General features: G+C 49.4%; 1 protein-coding gene across 2 annotated transcripts in view; it reads right to left on the bottom strand.

The window, feature by feature from the left end:
- SPINT1 (serine peptidase inhibitor, Kunitz type 1) overlaps positions 1–15555 on the bottom strand; it is a 76853-nt gene that overhangs the window by 15090 nt on the left and 46208 nt on the right. For both annotated transcript variants that reach the window (XM_029598588.1, XM_029598587.1), the window contains exons 3-5: positions 9833–9971; positions 8779–8949; positions 6764–6799 (exon numbers count right to left, since the gene is read on the bottom strand). In XM_029598588.1, the coding sequence (XP_029454448.1) occupies positions 6764–6799; positions 8779–8949; positions 9833–9971 (346 nt within the window). The remainder of the gene's footprint in view (positions 1–6763; positions 6800–8778; positions 8950–9832; positions 9972–15555) is intronic.

Below are 15555 nucleotides of genomic sequence, written 5' to 3'. Positions count from 1 at the left end.
CCTGTAGTACAAAGGATCAGTCCAGACTGCTAGGTTATGCCTCCCCTCCAGCAGATGAGTCAGAGAAAAGCTGAAAAGCACCCCCTAGATATACCGGTGTGCCACCTGCGATCCCTCAGTATATGCGATATCAAAGCAGAAGGAACTAAATAATCACTTCTGCCGACAACCCCCTTTCTTTTTTTTTTTTTGAAACCACTACTGACCAGATCAAGTAGTAACATCTCTGAAAGACAGAAAATAACCCTGTCATCCTATATAGTAAACTAGAAACCAAATCAAAACAACTTACCGTTTAAACTGCCGTAACGCTTGTAAGTATAACCTGTAAAAGGTAGACCACTGCCATAGAGCGAACCGACCTGGAAGAAAACACGAGCGGACTCTCATAAAAATGACTTGGGCGGGCGTCTGGACTGATCCTTGGTACTACAGGAATGAAAATTATCAGGTAAGAAACTAATTTTCCTTTCCCTGTACGTACCAGGATCAGTCCAGACTGCTGGGATGTACCCGAGCCGCCTTAGATGGGGGTGGGACCCCAAGAGTCCTGCTCGAATTACGCTGCTCCCAAAGGACTCAGACGACGGACCATGAACATCCAAGCGATAATATCTTGCAAAAGTATGCAAGGATTTCCAAGTGGCCGCTCTGCAAATCTCCTGGCAAGAAAAACTGGCTTTCAGCCCACGAAGTCGCCTGAGAACGTAGAGAGTGAGCCTTCAGCCCATCCGGAACAGCCTTACCGCAACCAATGTATGTGGATGCGATTGCGGACTTCAATCACAGAGAGATAGTTGTCTTTGATGCCTGAAGGCCCTTTTTGGGGCCATTCCACAACACAAACAGGTGATCCGATCTCCGAAACTCATTAGTCACTTCCAAATACCTCAGGAGCACACGACGGACATCCAAACGCCTCAAGTCCCGACCTTGAGAAGACTGGAGCTCCTCCTCCGAAAAAGAAGGCAATTCCACCATTTGATTAACATGAAAGGCTGAAACCACCTTTGGCAAGAAGGAAGGAACTGTGCGTAAGGAGACTCCCGACTCAGAAATACACAAGAATGGTTCCCTGCATGAAAGAGCCTGCAGCTCCGAAACACGACGTGCTGACGCAATGGCCACTAAGAATACCGTCTTGAGAGTTAAATCCTTCAACGAGGCCCTCTTAATAGGCTCAAAAGGGGCCGCGCCTAGACCACGGAGCACCAAATTCAAGTTCCAAGAAGGACAGGGAACTCACAGGAGGACGCAAGTTCTTAACTCCACGCAAAAAACGAGCAACATCCGGGTAACACGCAAGAGAAACTGTCAACCTTACCTCTCAAGCACCCCAGAGCCGCTACCTGAACTCTAAGCGAACTGTAGGCCAAACCCTTCTTCAAACCATCCTGCAAAAACGTAAGGATATGCCCCACAGAAGACCGTCGTGGCGAAATCTTTAAGTCACCACACCCGGAGTCAAAGACCTTCCATACTCTAGCATAAGTAAGCGTAGTTGAAGATCTGCGCGCCTGAAGGAGAGTGGAAATGACCGCTTCTGGGTAACCTTTCTTCCTCAACTGCCTCCGCTCATAAGCCAAGCCGCCAGATCGAAAAATACTGGACCCTGTCGAAGGAGATTCGGAAGATGACCTAGGCACAATGGTCCGTCCACCGCCAGATTGACAAGATCCACGAACCACGGACGCCTCGGCCACTCCGGAGCCACGAGAATCACGAGTCCCCGATGGGATTCTATGCGCCTCAACACCTTTCCCACTAGGGACCAGAGAGGAAACACGTAGAGGAGGATGTGAGGAGGCCACGGAAGCACAAGCACATCCACTCCTTCAGATCCGTGCTCCCGCCTCCGGCTGAAGAAACGCGCCGCCTTTGCCTTTAGTCGAGTCACCATCAAGTCCAAGTGCGGAACCCCCCCCAACGCTGGGTTATGAGATACATCGCCTCGGCCGACAGCTCCCACTCTCCTGGGTCTAGGCGTTGCCGACTGAGATGATCCGCCTGAATGTTGTCCACGCCTGCAATATGGATGGCCGCTATTCGGGACAAAATGACGTTCTGCCCAGGCTATCAACAACGACGCCTCAGCCGCCACCGGACAACTTCTTGTGCCTCCTTGTCGATTTATATATGCCACCGTGGTCGTGTTGTCAGAGAGAACTCACACCGCTCGACCGCGTAACATCAGGAGGAGGGGACGCAAAGCCAGATGTACCGCTCTGGTCTCCAGACGATTGATGGACCAAGTGGCCTGGTGAGGAGACCATGTCCCCTGCACCGCTCGGGACTAACAAACCGCCCCCCAGCCGGACAGACTGGCATCCGTCGTCACTACTATCCAAGACGGAGGTTCTAAGTCCACCCCCTGCAGGAGATGATCTGGAGTTAACCACCAAGTGAGGCTGGAACGGGCCGGCTCCAGCAATGGTAACACCAGGTCGTAAGTCTCGGACCTGGGATCCCAACGAGAAAGAAGCACTCTTTGTAAAGGCCGCATATGCGCAAAAGCCCATGGCACCATCTCCAGAGTAGACACCATATGCCCAATGACCTGTAAATAATCCCAGGCCGTAGGTAACGGGAGATCCATCAGGTTCTGCACCTGTGCCATGAGATTGACCATGCGTTGATGTGGCAGGAACACCTTGCCCACCGCCGTATCGAACCGGGCACCCAAGAACTCCAACTGTTGGGTCGGTTCTAGCCGGCTCTTCGTGAAGTTGACTACCCAACCTAATGACTGAAGTTGTTGCACAACTAACCGAACCGCCCGCTTGCACGATGCCTCCGACTTTGCCCGGATGAGCCAATAGTCGAGATAGGGATGGACCAGTATTCCTTGATGGCGTAGGAAAGCTGCGACGACCACGAGAACCTTGGTGAACACCCTTGGAGCCGTCGCCAACCCGAACGGAAGGGCACAAAACTGGAAATGGTTCCCCAACACCATGAACCTCCGGTATCTCTGATGACCCTCTCGGATTCCAATGTGAAGATACGCCTCTGTCAGATCCAAAGAAGCCAAAAATTCTCCCTTGTGGACGGCTGCAATAACAGACCGTAGCGTCTCCATGCGAAAACGGGGAATGCGTAAAGCCTTGTTTACCCGCTTTAAATCCAAGATTGGCCTGAACGCGCCTTCCTTCTTTGGAACCACGAAATATATGGAATATCGGTCAGTCCTGTGCTCGGCCGGAGGGACCGGCAATACCACCCCCAGTGTCCGCAATCGGTCCAAGGTTTGGGCGATAACCCGTTGCTTCTCCGGAGGACCGCATGGCGATGTCATAAAAAGATCCCGGAGGGGGACGAGCAAAATCCAACTCGTAACCGTGACGAACCATGTCGAGGACCCATTGATCCGAAGTTATCTTGACCCATTCCTCCCAATACCGGGCCAACTGCCCCCCCAATGAGCAGGAAGGAGGAATGGGCCTGCGCACCTTCATTGAGCAGCAGTCTTATTGGGGGCAAAACCTTGCGAGGATCCCAAATGCTGAGGCAGTCTGCCCCGAAAGGAAGGAGTCCAAGACTGGGACCTTGCCACTTGCTGTTTTTGGGGAAAGGGAACCATCCCTCCCCATACGGAACCGGCGCTGACCCCGAAAACGAGCTCTGGAATTCCCGAAGGATCGAGACTGACGGGGCTTATCCTCAGGCAACTTATAAACTTTGTCTCCCAGATCCTTGATGACCTGATCCAGCTCGTCTCCAAACAACTTACCCCTGAAGGAAAAAGAACCTAACCGTGCCTTAGAGGAAGCATCTGCCGACCAGCGACGGAGCCAAAGCAGCCGTCTGGCGGAAACTGCAGAAGACATAATGCAAGCCGAGGTCCGCAGCAAATCATATAAAGCATCCGCTGTATAGGCGACCACAGCATCCACGCAGTTGGCCTGTTCCGCTTCGCCCAGTGGAAGCTCCTGTGCTGTAAGCAGTTGCTGGACCCAACGAAGATTGGCCCTCTGCAAGAGACTGCTACAAGCTGCCGCCCGGACCCCTAATGCCTCAACCTCAAAGATGCCCTTCAATAAGACCTCCAACTTCCGGTCTTGGCGATCCTTCAACGCTATCCCCCCCTGACGGAGATGGTCGTATGCTTAACCACGGCCGTGACTGCTGAATCCACAGAGGGGTTCTTGAGAAGTTCCAAGGACTCAGCAGGCAGGGGGATACAACTTGTCCATAGCCCTGCTAACCCGCAAGGAGGCTTCTGGAAGCTCCCATTCCTTAGACACAATCTGGAACACCTTGGGATGGAAGGGAAAAGTTTGTGGAGGGGCCCGCGGGCCCGCCATAGCTACATCCCCCGTGGAAGTGTCAGCTTCCTGGTGCGGAGCCGTGATTTCCAACTCCTTCAAGACATGAAGGATTAAAAAGCTTAGCTCGTCCTTACCAAACAATCGGAGCACCTGGGGGTCATCATCTTCCACATATCCCTGACCGTCCGCAACATCCACTCCGGGCGCACCCGGAGAGCCCGGAGCGAGATCCGGCACCTCCGGACTTCCGGCACCCCCCTGCGGGCGAGGGCAACGAGTCCCAGCTTTCCCCAGATCCAAAGCTGCCTTGGGGATCTTTGGTGGAGAGGGACCTTCCGCCTCCCAACCTGCTTCTGCCTCAAAAAAAGCTTTGTGCATTAGCAGCATAAACTTCGAGGAAAAAGGAACCAACCTTTTCAACTTGTCCCCCGCGGGCCGGGAGGGAGGGGGGGGGCCGATGAGCCTCCGAATCGGGCGTGCTCTGCGGACTCAAGTCAGGCAGTGAAGGAGGAGGGGAGTCTTCCTCCTCAGACGCAGTTTCCTCTGCCTGCCGCTTGTCCAAGATGGCCGCCATCTCCCTCTGAATGGGAGGCGGGGCCAAAGACCGGGAGACCGGCACTCTCCTTTGCCGCGCCGAAGAGGGGAGAGAAGACCCGCTGCGGGTAGCGCTCAGTCCCCGAGAGGGTCCCTCGCCCCCGGGAAGACATCGGAGCAGAGACCCTCTCGAGAGAGTCGCGCCTCCGCCACCCCCACAGGCCGTGCAGGCTGAAGATCGCGGCATGAAGAGGCCATCTGATGCAGCAAGAAGAAAAGCACACCAAAAATGAGCAAGTAAGTGCCCTCAAAGCAATTACGCGCCGGGTGAACCAGCCACCCCCTCCGGAGTCCGCAGTAGCAAGCACAGCAGGCCGGGGCTGCAATACGAAGCTCACTGCCTGTCCCCAACAGGGCTTAAGTGGCTCTTTTTTTTTTTTTTTTCCCCAAAGAGAAAATCCAAGCCCCCTTCAGAGAAATAAACTCTGGAATAGTACCACTGGGTGGGTGGGGGGGAGAGGGGGACCGGCCCACCTGTAAGCTCTCCCCCTGCCTACTGGGACACACTAGCTCCGGGAAAGTCTGAGGGCAGTGCCCTCTATGCCTGCCAGAAAAACTTGCCTCCACGCTGTGCTGAGAACACCAAAGAATAAACTAAACCTACATTTTTTTTTGGTTTTTTACATGAAAAACCCCAAATAAGGAAGAAACTAGTTGATCTAGTCAGTGAAACATTAAATAGAAGAAAAACCTGAAGATTCCCAGAAGAAAATCCTAACAAGAACAGGACCGCAGGTTATGCCTCTCAATCTGCTGGAGTCAGAGAAAATACTGAGGGATGGCAGGTGGAACCCCGGGTTATATGGGAGGTGCTTTTCAGCTTTTCTCCGACTCCATCTGCTGGAGGGGAGGCATAACCCAGCAGTCTGGACTGATCCTGGTACGTACAGGGAATCCTTGGTTTTCTGTCTTTGATATCCTCCTTCATTTATCTTTTCTGTTTCAGTTCTCTCTTTTAGCAGCAGCAGCAAATACTTTCTCTTCCTTTTTCTCTCCCCTTTTGCTTTTTTTCCTATTCATCCTACCTGCTCTGCTTTCACCCGTCTTCTTCCTATTTCTCCTGCACTCCCCTCCTCCATTCCTCATCCTCTTCCTTCTGTATTATCACCCTGGATTTCTTCCCCTACTGCAGGGTCCTCTTTCTCCATCTCTGGCCATCCTTGGTCCTTCTCTCCATCCTCCCCCATCCCCTTGCTTTCATCTTCCTCTAATTCAGCCCTCTCTCCTCCTATCACCTTCTCCCTCCCCTCTCTATCCCAACTCTTGGTCTCTCCTTTCTCTTCCACCCACACTCTTGCTCTTTCCTCTCTCCCACCCACCACACATACACTTATTCTGTCTCTTCCTTCCCTCAACTTGATTGCTTCTTTGGCTGTTTCTTCACTCCTGTCATGTTTTTGTCCCTCCTTTTGTTTGCCCCTCTTTTCCCATCCTTCCTCCCCCCAGCCGTTCTCAAGTTCTCTCTGCCCCCCCCCCCCCCCCCAACACACACAGTTTTTCTCCTCTCTCCTCCCTTCTTGGATCTCTCATTCTATCACACTACATCTACAGTTTCTCTTGCTCTCCATCTATTTACTCTGATCCTGCATGACTAGCACTGCTTCCCTACCTCTCACTGCTGATTGGTTCATTGGGATAGCTAGAACCAATCAGCAGTCAGAGGCAGAGAATTGGCAGCGAGCTTCCTCCTGCCTCAGACTCCATCCTAGTGCCCGCAAATTACTTAGCGCAGACTATGGAAAGAGGCTGCAGCTAATTAGAGGTAGCCATTTCTGGGACCCTGGAGATCCTGGGTGCTCTGCTGGAGACCTAGAGGAAGGTCTACAAACTCCAAGACTCAGAGTCAAATCCAGCGAGTTCCCAGGTATGACTGAGTATATGGGAATGTTATAAGAACTCACCTGGACTCACTCGCCTGCTGGATGGTTCTGAAGGGCCTGACAAAGAGAGATAGAGGAAAGGAAGATATTTACTGTAAGCATTACATAATGAATAAATCTATTCTGCAATGCCAAGCATTGCCATCCACCTCATCACTTGCTTCCTTCTACATTTTCTGAAGGTTTCAGGACTGCCTCGGAAAATCTTGTACTCTATGGAATATGGGACAGTGTTAGAGCAGCTCACTCAGGAAGCAAACCTAGAATTAACAGAATAATAAACTGGAACAATCCCTGCTGTGTAGCCTGCTCCCCACCTTATATCATCTTGGGACTAGTTAGGCCTCAGATATAAAATAAAAATTTCTTCCTACAATGACACAAAAAAAAAAAAGGATCTAGAATTGCAAGGCAACTTAAAAGTATATTTTATGAGCAATATTCCAGATCCAACAGAAGTAGTATTGATTGTTTTTCGTGACCTCCAATTACTTAACTGCATTTTCTAAAACCAACTATTCCATTTCCAATCAAAAAACACACAAGATCCAAACACCAGTTCAATGTCGGCCCTTCTAACCATTGCAGGTCTCCAATTAGCCTGCACTGTAGGAAGGTGAGCTGGCCCTTGGTCAAGCCTCAGTTGGTGGGGGCTGTGGATTGGGAGCAGGGGCCTAAGGGGTGCCCGCTTTGCTCCTGCTCTGGTCTTTTCAAGGTACTCCCAAGGGCCTGGAAGTCCTGTTGGAGACTTTTCTTTACATGAACCTCCACTAATGGCACTGCTAATCCCTGCCTCTGATGTCATGTATTATGGACGATGTATAAATTAATTACATAAGCATGCTTTTTCATAAAAATGCAATAAAAATTCAAATTTGAACATAATCAGCCTCTTCTCTCCTCTTTAGCCAACTATGAAGCTGGGTCAGAAATAAACCAATCCACAACTGTACCGGTTCCTTCCACTGCCTCAACCAACTCTTTGTAGAAGTTATTGTGAGCACATGACTCCATAAATATCATACTCTGGATCTGTGAATGGGAGCTGGTAGATGCATAGGACTAGTCTAGTGGTTAGAGCACTGGGCTACGAACCAGGAAACCCAGGGGTGAAATCCTGCAGTTGCTCCCTGTGACCTTGGGCGGTACCCTCTGTTGCCTTGGGTACAAAAACTAAGCCCTCTGGGGATAGGGAAATACCTACAGTACCTGAATGTAATCCACTTTTAAGTACCAAAAAGTGGAATATAAATAAAACAAATAAATGGGGAAAACATGGCAAATGAAACAGAGCCCAGGCCAGTCCTCGAGTGCCACAGACAGGCCAGGTTTTCAGGGTGTGCACAATGAATATGCATGAGAGAGATTTGCATGCACTGCCTCCATTATATGCAAATCTATTTCCTGCATATTCATTGTGGATATCCTGGCCTGTCTGTGGCACTCGAGGACTGGAGTTTGCCATCACTGGCCTAGGCAAATCAAAACAGCACAAAATAAGGTCTCTGCACACTGAAGCTAAACTTACAATCTTCAGCATGGATGTCAATACATGTGAAACTCAGACAGCGCATTTTAAATTGGAAAATGATCTGAAGCATAAACACAATTACTTTTGGTGGATACTGGTGCAAACTGGATTGTATGGGGAAACTAGCATTGGTATTTGCTAGATACAGGGGTAGATATTCAGTTCCACTGATTGGGGGGGGGGGGGGATTTTTTTGTAATAGTTTCCATTTCTAGCTTTGTAGTGGGTTACTATTTTACTTTGGTTTGGAAAGAGACTGAATAAGGTTTTCTTGGCTCCTACATTGAAAGCTGAATGCTTTTGCTTCAAAATATGTAAATACTTTCCATGCTACATCTGAGTACTGTGACATATATATATATATATATAAAAATTAAAAAAAAAAAAAAAGACTGGTGTGATCTGTCCTATGTGATACTCAGAAGAGTCTCCAAAATAAGAGGCTAAAAATTGAGGCCTACAGACCAACAGGGTGAGAAGTGGAGGCACAGAGGGGCTGTCTCACCTGGGATATTTTCGCAGGCAAGCTTACACTCATCCTCTCTCAAGTAATTGTTCTTGTTTGGCTTACAACCCCCAAAGGTAAATTCTTCACATTTCTGAGTGCTTGAATTGTAGTGCCAGCGTGGGAAGGACCCTCGACATGAACCCACCTTAGCAGGCACAAGGCAATGCTCTGAAATGAGAGAGAGAGAGAGAGAAGGAAAAAAAATAAATAGTCAGCATTAGACACCTTCAGCCCACAGAACGTTCCAGGAAACAAGATTGCTGGTGCTCCATCAAGAGACCTAATTCAGTAGAAGGCCACACAGTGATATTTAATGGTACTCAGTTGTGACTGTCTGCACTCATGTTATCTCTCAGAGACAAAAGGACGAGCAATACTGGTTAAAAAGTCAATTACTCTCCTCCATCATTCAGAGAGGGAGTTCCAAGACCATCCTGGGTGGAAGGAGCCAGGAAAGGTTTGGTAAATTCTAACTGGGGTGGGGATGAGAAGGCACTGCACTGAAGAGGAGAGAGCCGTCACCCTCACTTTATTCCTGCCCTCTCTTTTACAGGGACATATGACAATGAAGTCGTAACAAGAAAGAGCACATGGCCAGAATTTTGTTCATTAAGGCAAGAGATCACAAAATGGAAGTGAAATGATCCCTTTGCCTCCACTATGAACCTCCTTTGGTGGATGGCAGCAATAGAGGAGGTCCGGTACTCTTGGTGGCCTCAAGCATGTACACTGTCTTTAGAAGTACAAGTGTAACTGAGTCTCCACAATAAAAACCCACATTCCTCCACACTTGCAGTGCCTAGGGACTCAGGATTCAATGTTTAGCTCACAGTTAACAGAGTCATATGATGTTGGTTCCAGCCGTCTCGTGGAGGTGGCTAAAAGAAAGGAGGGACACTAGAAGATGTAGAGCCATTACTCTCATCTCCATTCTCTCCCCATGAAGCAAAAAAAAAAACAAAACACCTCATTTGGGCCTTTAGTAGCCAACAGCACGAACGTTCTCTGCATAGCTGCCTCTAGATTTTCTAGAGCACCGTATGCTACTAACCCGCAGTCTGCTCAGCAGAGAGGACTGTGATGGTGACCTTGGTGGAGCTCTGCTGCTCAGCAGTGTCTGTGACAGTGAGCTGGAAGATGTACTGCCCTTCATGTAGGTTTGACACTTCGAGCTGGTCAGACTCCAACATCTGTACCAAAAAAAAAAAAAAAGAAAGAGGCAAGGGGATTATATGCTATGTTCAACGCAGTTCATTGTAAAGCCTATACACTTTCATGTCCCTTGTAAACTGATGTGATGTTCCGAACGAATGTCGGTCTAGAAAATCTTTAAATAAAATAAACAAATGAGGTGTGAGCAACAAGCAGTGCCTGAAAGGATGTACACATACATGCAATAATTTGTGGTTCTGCAATTTACACTTCATTGCAGTTTTATTTATAAAATATTTATGAATCACCCTCCAGATTATATTTAATCACCCAAAGCAAAAACTAACAAAATACAATAAAAGCACCCACTAAAAACCTACATGCTGCAGTTTCAGAGTCACCAACTACTAAGGGTAACATAACTAGAAGTTGCACCCATCCATCCAAGACACCAATGACCCTAATCTTCTAGTATCAGCAGCCATGTTTTCAATTTTTTTTTTATTTAGACAGATCACTGTTCTCTTGTAATTCTGCTGGTAAGTCATTCTATAACTGTAGAATCCTAGATTGTAGAAACATGTATTTTCAGCTAGCATGTTTAAAAGCTCAAGGTGATAGTTGGACCAAACAATGGGCATTAGATCTTAAATTCCATTGTGAATGCTGCCAACTCAGACATGTTCTAAGTTGTGCTGGTCCTATCCTCTCAAAATTAAAAAAAAAACCAAAAAAAAACCAAACAAACAGTAGTAAACACAAATTTATCTCTTAGTTTTATTGGCAGCCAATGCAATTTCAACAGTGGATCTGCCAAATTACATCAGATTTTCCCCCAACACTAACCTGGCTGCTGTATTCTGCATCATTTGTAATTTCCTCACCAATCTACCTGGCAACCTCAAATATAGTACACTGCAGTGATCTACTTGAAATAGCACCAATATATAGACCACCTCTTTTAACGCATGAAACTCCAAAAATGGAGAAATTACTTACCTGATAATTTCGTTTTCCTTAGTGTAGACAGATGACTCAGGACCAGTGGGTATTGTGCTCTTATGCTAGCAGATGGGAGACAGAGTCAGATTTCAAAGCGGACGTCACCCAGATATACCCCTGCAGTGACCTCAGCTCTTCAGTATTCTCTTCGAAAAGCCATTGTGGATATATCTTTGCTTAAATAACTTGATTAAAACTGATTAAACTTGATTGAACTGATTCAACTGGTTTCAGAAACTGGTTGAGTGCACTGGCTGTCTCCAATTAATGCAGACACTGGACAAAAAGCAGGTGTTTTGAACTAGGGGTAGGCAACGGCTTACCTGTATTTGCTTAATCTCGAGTTTCGCTTTCCAAGGTCCTCCTCTGGGGCATCCGAGGGCAGGATGCTGAGTCCATCTGTCTACACTAAGGAAACCGAAATTATCAGGTAAGAAATTTCTCCATTTCCAGTGTGTAGCCAGATGGACTCAGACCAGTGGGATGTACAAAAGCTACTCCTGGACTGGGCGGGAGGCTGCCCGTGGCCCACTTAGTACTGCCCTTGCGAAGGCTGCGTCTTCTCTGGCTTGGCTTGAACATCCAGGCGGTAGAACCTGGAGAAAGTGTGTAGGGAGGACCACGTCGCCACCCAACAGATCTCAATGGGTGACAGCAGCTTTGTTTCTGCCCAAGATACTGCTTGGGCCCTAGTAGAATGAGGCTTAACCTGCAGGGGTAAGGGCTTTCCTGCCTCTATGAAGGCTGCCTTTATTACTTCCTTGATCCAGCGAGCTATGGTCGCCCACGAGGCCGCTTCTCCTTGATTCTTCCCGCTGTGGAGAACGAACGAATGAGCGATCCGTTTTGTGCACCGGTTCTGATCTTTCCAGGTATCGCACCAGGAGTCTGCCGATATTTAGATGGCGAAGAAGGCGTGAGGCTTCAGAGTCCTTATGTTCATCCGGAGATGGCTTGGTTCAATTGAAACTCAGAAACCACTTTTGGTAGGAAGGAGGGGATAGTGCACAGCTGTATTGTTCCAGGAGTGAACCTAAGGAATGGTTCCCGGAATGATAGTGCCTGTAGTTCGGAGATGCGACGAGCTGAATATATTGCCACCAGGAATACCGTCTTCAATGTTAAGAGGTGTAGTGACAGACTGTGCATTGGTCTGAAGGAAGCCCCCACCAGGAAGTCTAATACCAGATTGAGGTTCCATAGGGGCACCGACCACTTTAGGGGTGGCCAGAGTTGCTTAATCCCTTTTAGGAAACGGGCCAAGTCCGGATGAGCTGATAGATTCATTCTGTTCACTTCGGCTCTGAAGTAGGAGAGGGCTGCTACTTGGACCTTGAGGGAGTTGAGTGACAACCCCTCCTTCATACCGTCCTGTAGAAACTCCAGAATCATGGGGATCTTGGCTGTCTGTGGGAATATCCCGCAGTCCTCGCATCAGGCTTCGAATATTCTCCAGATCCGTTTGTATGCCAAAGATGTTGAGAACTTGCGTGCATGGAGCAGGGTGTCAATCACGGCCTTCAAGTAACTGCGCTTCTTCAGGCGAGTCCTCTCAAGGGCCAGACCGTAAGAAAGAATAGAGATGAATCTTCATGAAGAATTGGGCCCTGCTGGAGAAGGTCGTGTGGAGGTAGACACAGAGGGCTCCCCGCCAGGAGTCTTTGCATGTCTGTGTACCATGGGTGTCTTGGCCAATCCGGGGCCACTAATAGAAGTACTCCCCTGTGGTGTTCTATCTTGCCCAGTAGTGGGCCATTGGGGGGGGGGGGGGGTACAGTAAGTCTTCCTCTGGCCAGGTCTGGATGAGAACGTCGATCCCTTGGGAGTGTGACTTTCGTCTGCGGCTGAAGAACCTGGGGACTTGGGCACAGAGAGGTGACCAGTAGGTCCATGGCTGGGAGGCCCCAGCGATTTGCTATCAGTTGGAAGGCTGTGGTCAACATCGTCCATTCCCTCTCTGCTGAGGTGATCTGCTGAGATGTCTTTTCCTGCGATGTGGAAAGCAGAGATCCCTTGTAGATTTACCTCCGCCCATGCCATGAGAGGGTCTATCTCCAGAGACACCTGCTGGCTCCTGGTTCCTCCCTGGTGGTTGATGCAAGCAACAGTTGTAGCATTGTCAGACATTACTCGAACCGCTTTGCCTCAGTCTGTGGCTGAATTGCAGGTATGCTAGTCTGACTGCTCGAGCTTCCAGGCGGTTTATATTCCATCCCGCCTCTTCCTTGCTCCATTGTCCTGAGCCATCAGTTCCTGACAGTGGGCTCCCCACCCTTGTAGGCTCACATCCGTGGTGAGCACGATCCATTTCGGTGGGGATAGGCTTACTCCTCTGCTTAGGTGGTCTTCCTGTAGCCACCACTGAAGCTGAGAACATACCTCTGCTGGTAGTTGGAGGCGAATTGAGTAGTCCTGGGACAGTGGGTTCCAACATGACAGTAGGGAGCACTGGAGTGGTCGCATGTGAGCCCTTGCCCACGGAACAACCTCCAGGGTTGATGCCATGAGCCCAAGGACTTGAAGATAGATGACCAATGCACGCCCCCAGGTATGGAACTATCGTTGTAATTGTTCCATCAGCTTCCTTCTCCTTGAGGGAGGGTGGGAAGACTGTTCTGCTTGGTGTCGAAACAGGCCCCTAGGTACTCCAGGGACTGAGAGGGCTGCAGACTGCTCTTGACCAGACTGCTCTTGGTTTGTGTTCACGACCCAACCAAGTTCCTGCAGTAGGTTCTTGACTCTGCTGGTCACCTGCCGGCTCTCTTCTGAAGACTTTGCCCTTATCAGCCAGTCATGTAAGTAAGGGTGTACCAAGATCCCTTCCTTCCTTAGTGTTGCCGCCACGACCACCATAATTTTAGAGAATGTTCTGGGGGCGGTTGCTAGGCCGAAGGGTAGCATTCGGAATTGGTAATGGTGTCCTAGTACCGCAAAGCGTAGAAAACACTAGTGATCTTGATGGACTGGGATGTGAAGGTAGGCTTCGGAGAGGTCCAGGGAGGTTAGGAACTCTCCCGGTTGTATTGCCATTATTATGGAGCGGAGAGTATCCATGCGGAAGTGTAGTACCCGCAGATGACTGTTTATGTTCTTGAGGTCCAAGATGGGTCGGAATGATTTTTCTTTCTTGGGAATGATAAAATAGATGGAACACCACCCTGTATTTTTCTGGGGCTTAGGTACCAGAGTTATAGCCTTCAGACTGAGTAGTCTTGCCAGAGTGGATTCCACTGCCAGTCTCTTCGTGTGGGAGTGGCAGGGTGATATCATACATTTGTCCAGAGGGATGCTGCGAAACTCCAGAGAGTAACCCTCTTGAATGATGTTTAGTACCCATTTGTCAGACATGATTTCGACCCATTGTTGGTAGAAGAGGGAAAGCCGACCCCCTATTTCCTCTTCCTATGGATGGGTTGGCCCATTCTCATTGGGAAGCATGGTTCGAGCTTGCCCCCGGGCCTGTTCCTCCGAAAGGGCTGGGACCTTATGGAGGGGTGAGGTATATGGAACGATGAGTTCCTGTAGGGTCGAAGATGGTGGAAGTCTCTGCCCCTAGTTCTTGTGGGAGAGGGGCATTGGGATCTTTTACCCCTGTCTTCAGGTAGCCAAGGCACCTGGGATTTGCCCCACTTGCTGGCTAACTTCTCTAATTTGCTTCCAAATAGGAGAGATCCCTTAAAAGGCATTCTTGTGAGATTTGCCTTAGAAGTTGCGTCTGCCGACCAGTTCCGCAACCATAACTGCCATCTGGCCGCCACTACCGAGGCTACTCCTCTGGCTGAAGTATGCACCAGGTCTGAGCTTGCGTCCGTCAGGAAGGCTGCTGCAAGTTAGATAGTTTCACCGGCATACATTCTGGAATTATCTGCCTCTCTCGATAGGAGCAAGCAGGAACGTGCCACCAGCGCACAGTAGGAAGCTATCTGCAGTGTCATAGCTGTTGCGTCAAATGCTTGCTTAAGGATGGATTCTAATCATCTATCCTAAGTATCCTTCAATGCCGCCCCTCCCTCCATGGGAATGGTTGCTCGCTTCGAGATGGCACAGACCATGGCATCCACTTTCAGGAAATGCAGGTGTTCCTTGGTCGCTGGTTCCAGAGGGTACAAGGCTTCCAAGGCCCGGCCTCCTTTAAAGCTTGCCTCAGGGGCATCCCACTCTAGGTCAATCAGTTTCTGGATGGCTTCCATCATTGGGAAATAGCATGAGGCCTTACGAAGGGACACCAAGATGGGGTTCTTCTTTGGTTCCGCCATAGGGTCCGTGCCTGGGATCCCCAGAGTCTGTGAAACAAGGGCCAGTAATTCATCCCTGTAGAAGAAGCAAAGCATTGTTCTGTGTGGTTCCAGGCCTGGAGGATTTCCCCTTCCTCCAATGAGACACCATCATCGTCTGAGGTGTCCCCTTGTCAGTAAAATTCTTGGTGAGGCGAGGCATGTCCCGTGGCACCCGAGCAGGGCCAGGAGGATCAGGTGCTCCTGACTGGGGTTGTACCTGGGTCGCAGGCAGCTGGGGCTGATTGCATCTGAATGAAGGCTTGCAGTCCCTTGAAAAATCCTAACCAGGAGAAGGCCCCTGGGTCCATGCTAGCCCGAGGGGGGAGTCTGAGCAGGAGCCCCT

This window comes from Rhinatrema bivittatum, chromosome 4 (assembly GCF_901001135.1).
Source record: "Rhinatrema bivittatum chromosome 4, aRhiBiv1.1, whole genome shotgun sequence".
NCBI lineage: Eukaryota > Metazoa > Chordata > Amphibia > Gymnophiona > Rhinatrematidae > Rhinatrema > Rhinatrema bivittatum.
Note: the sequence above shows the minus strand (reverse complement) of the source record. Positions and strands in the feature narration are given on the sequence as shown.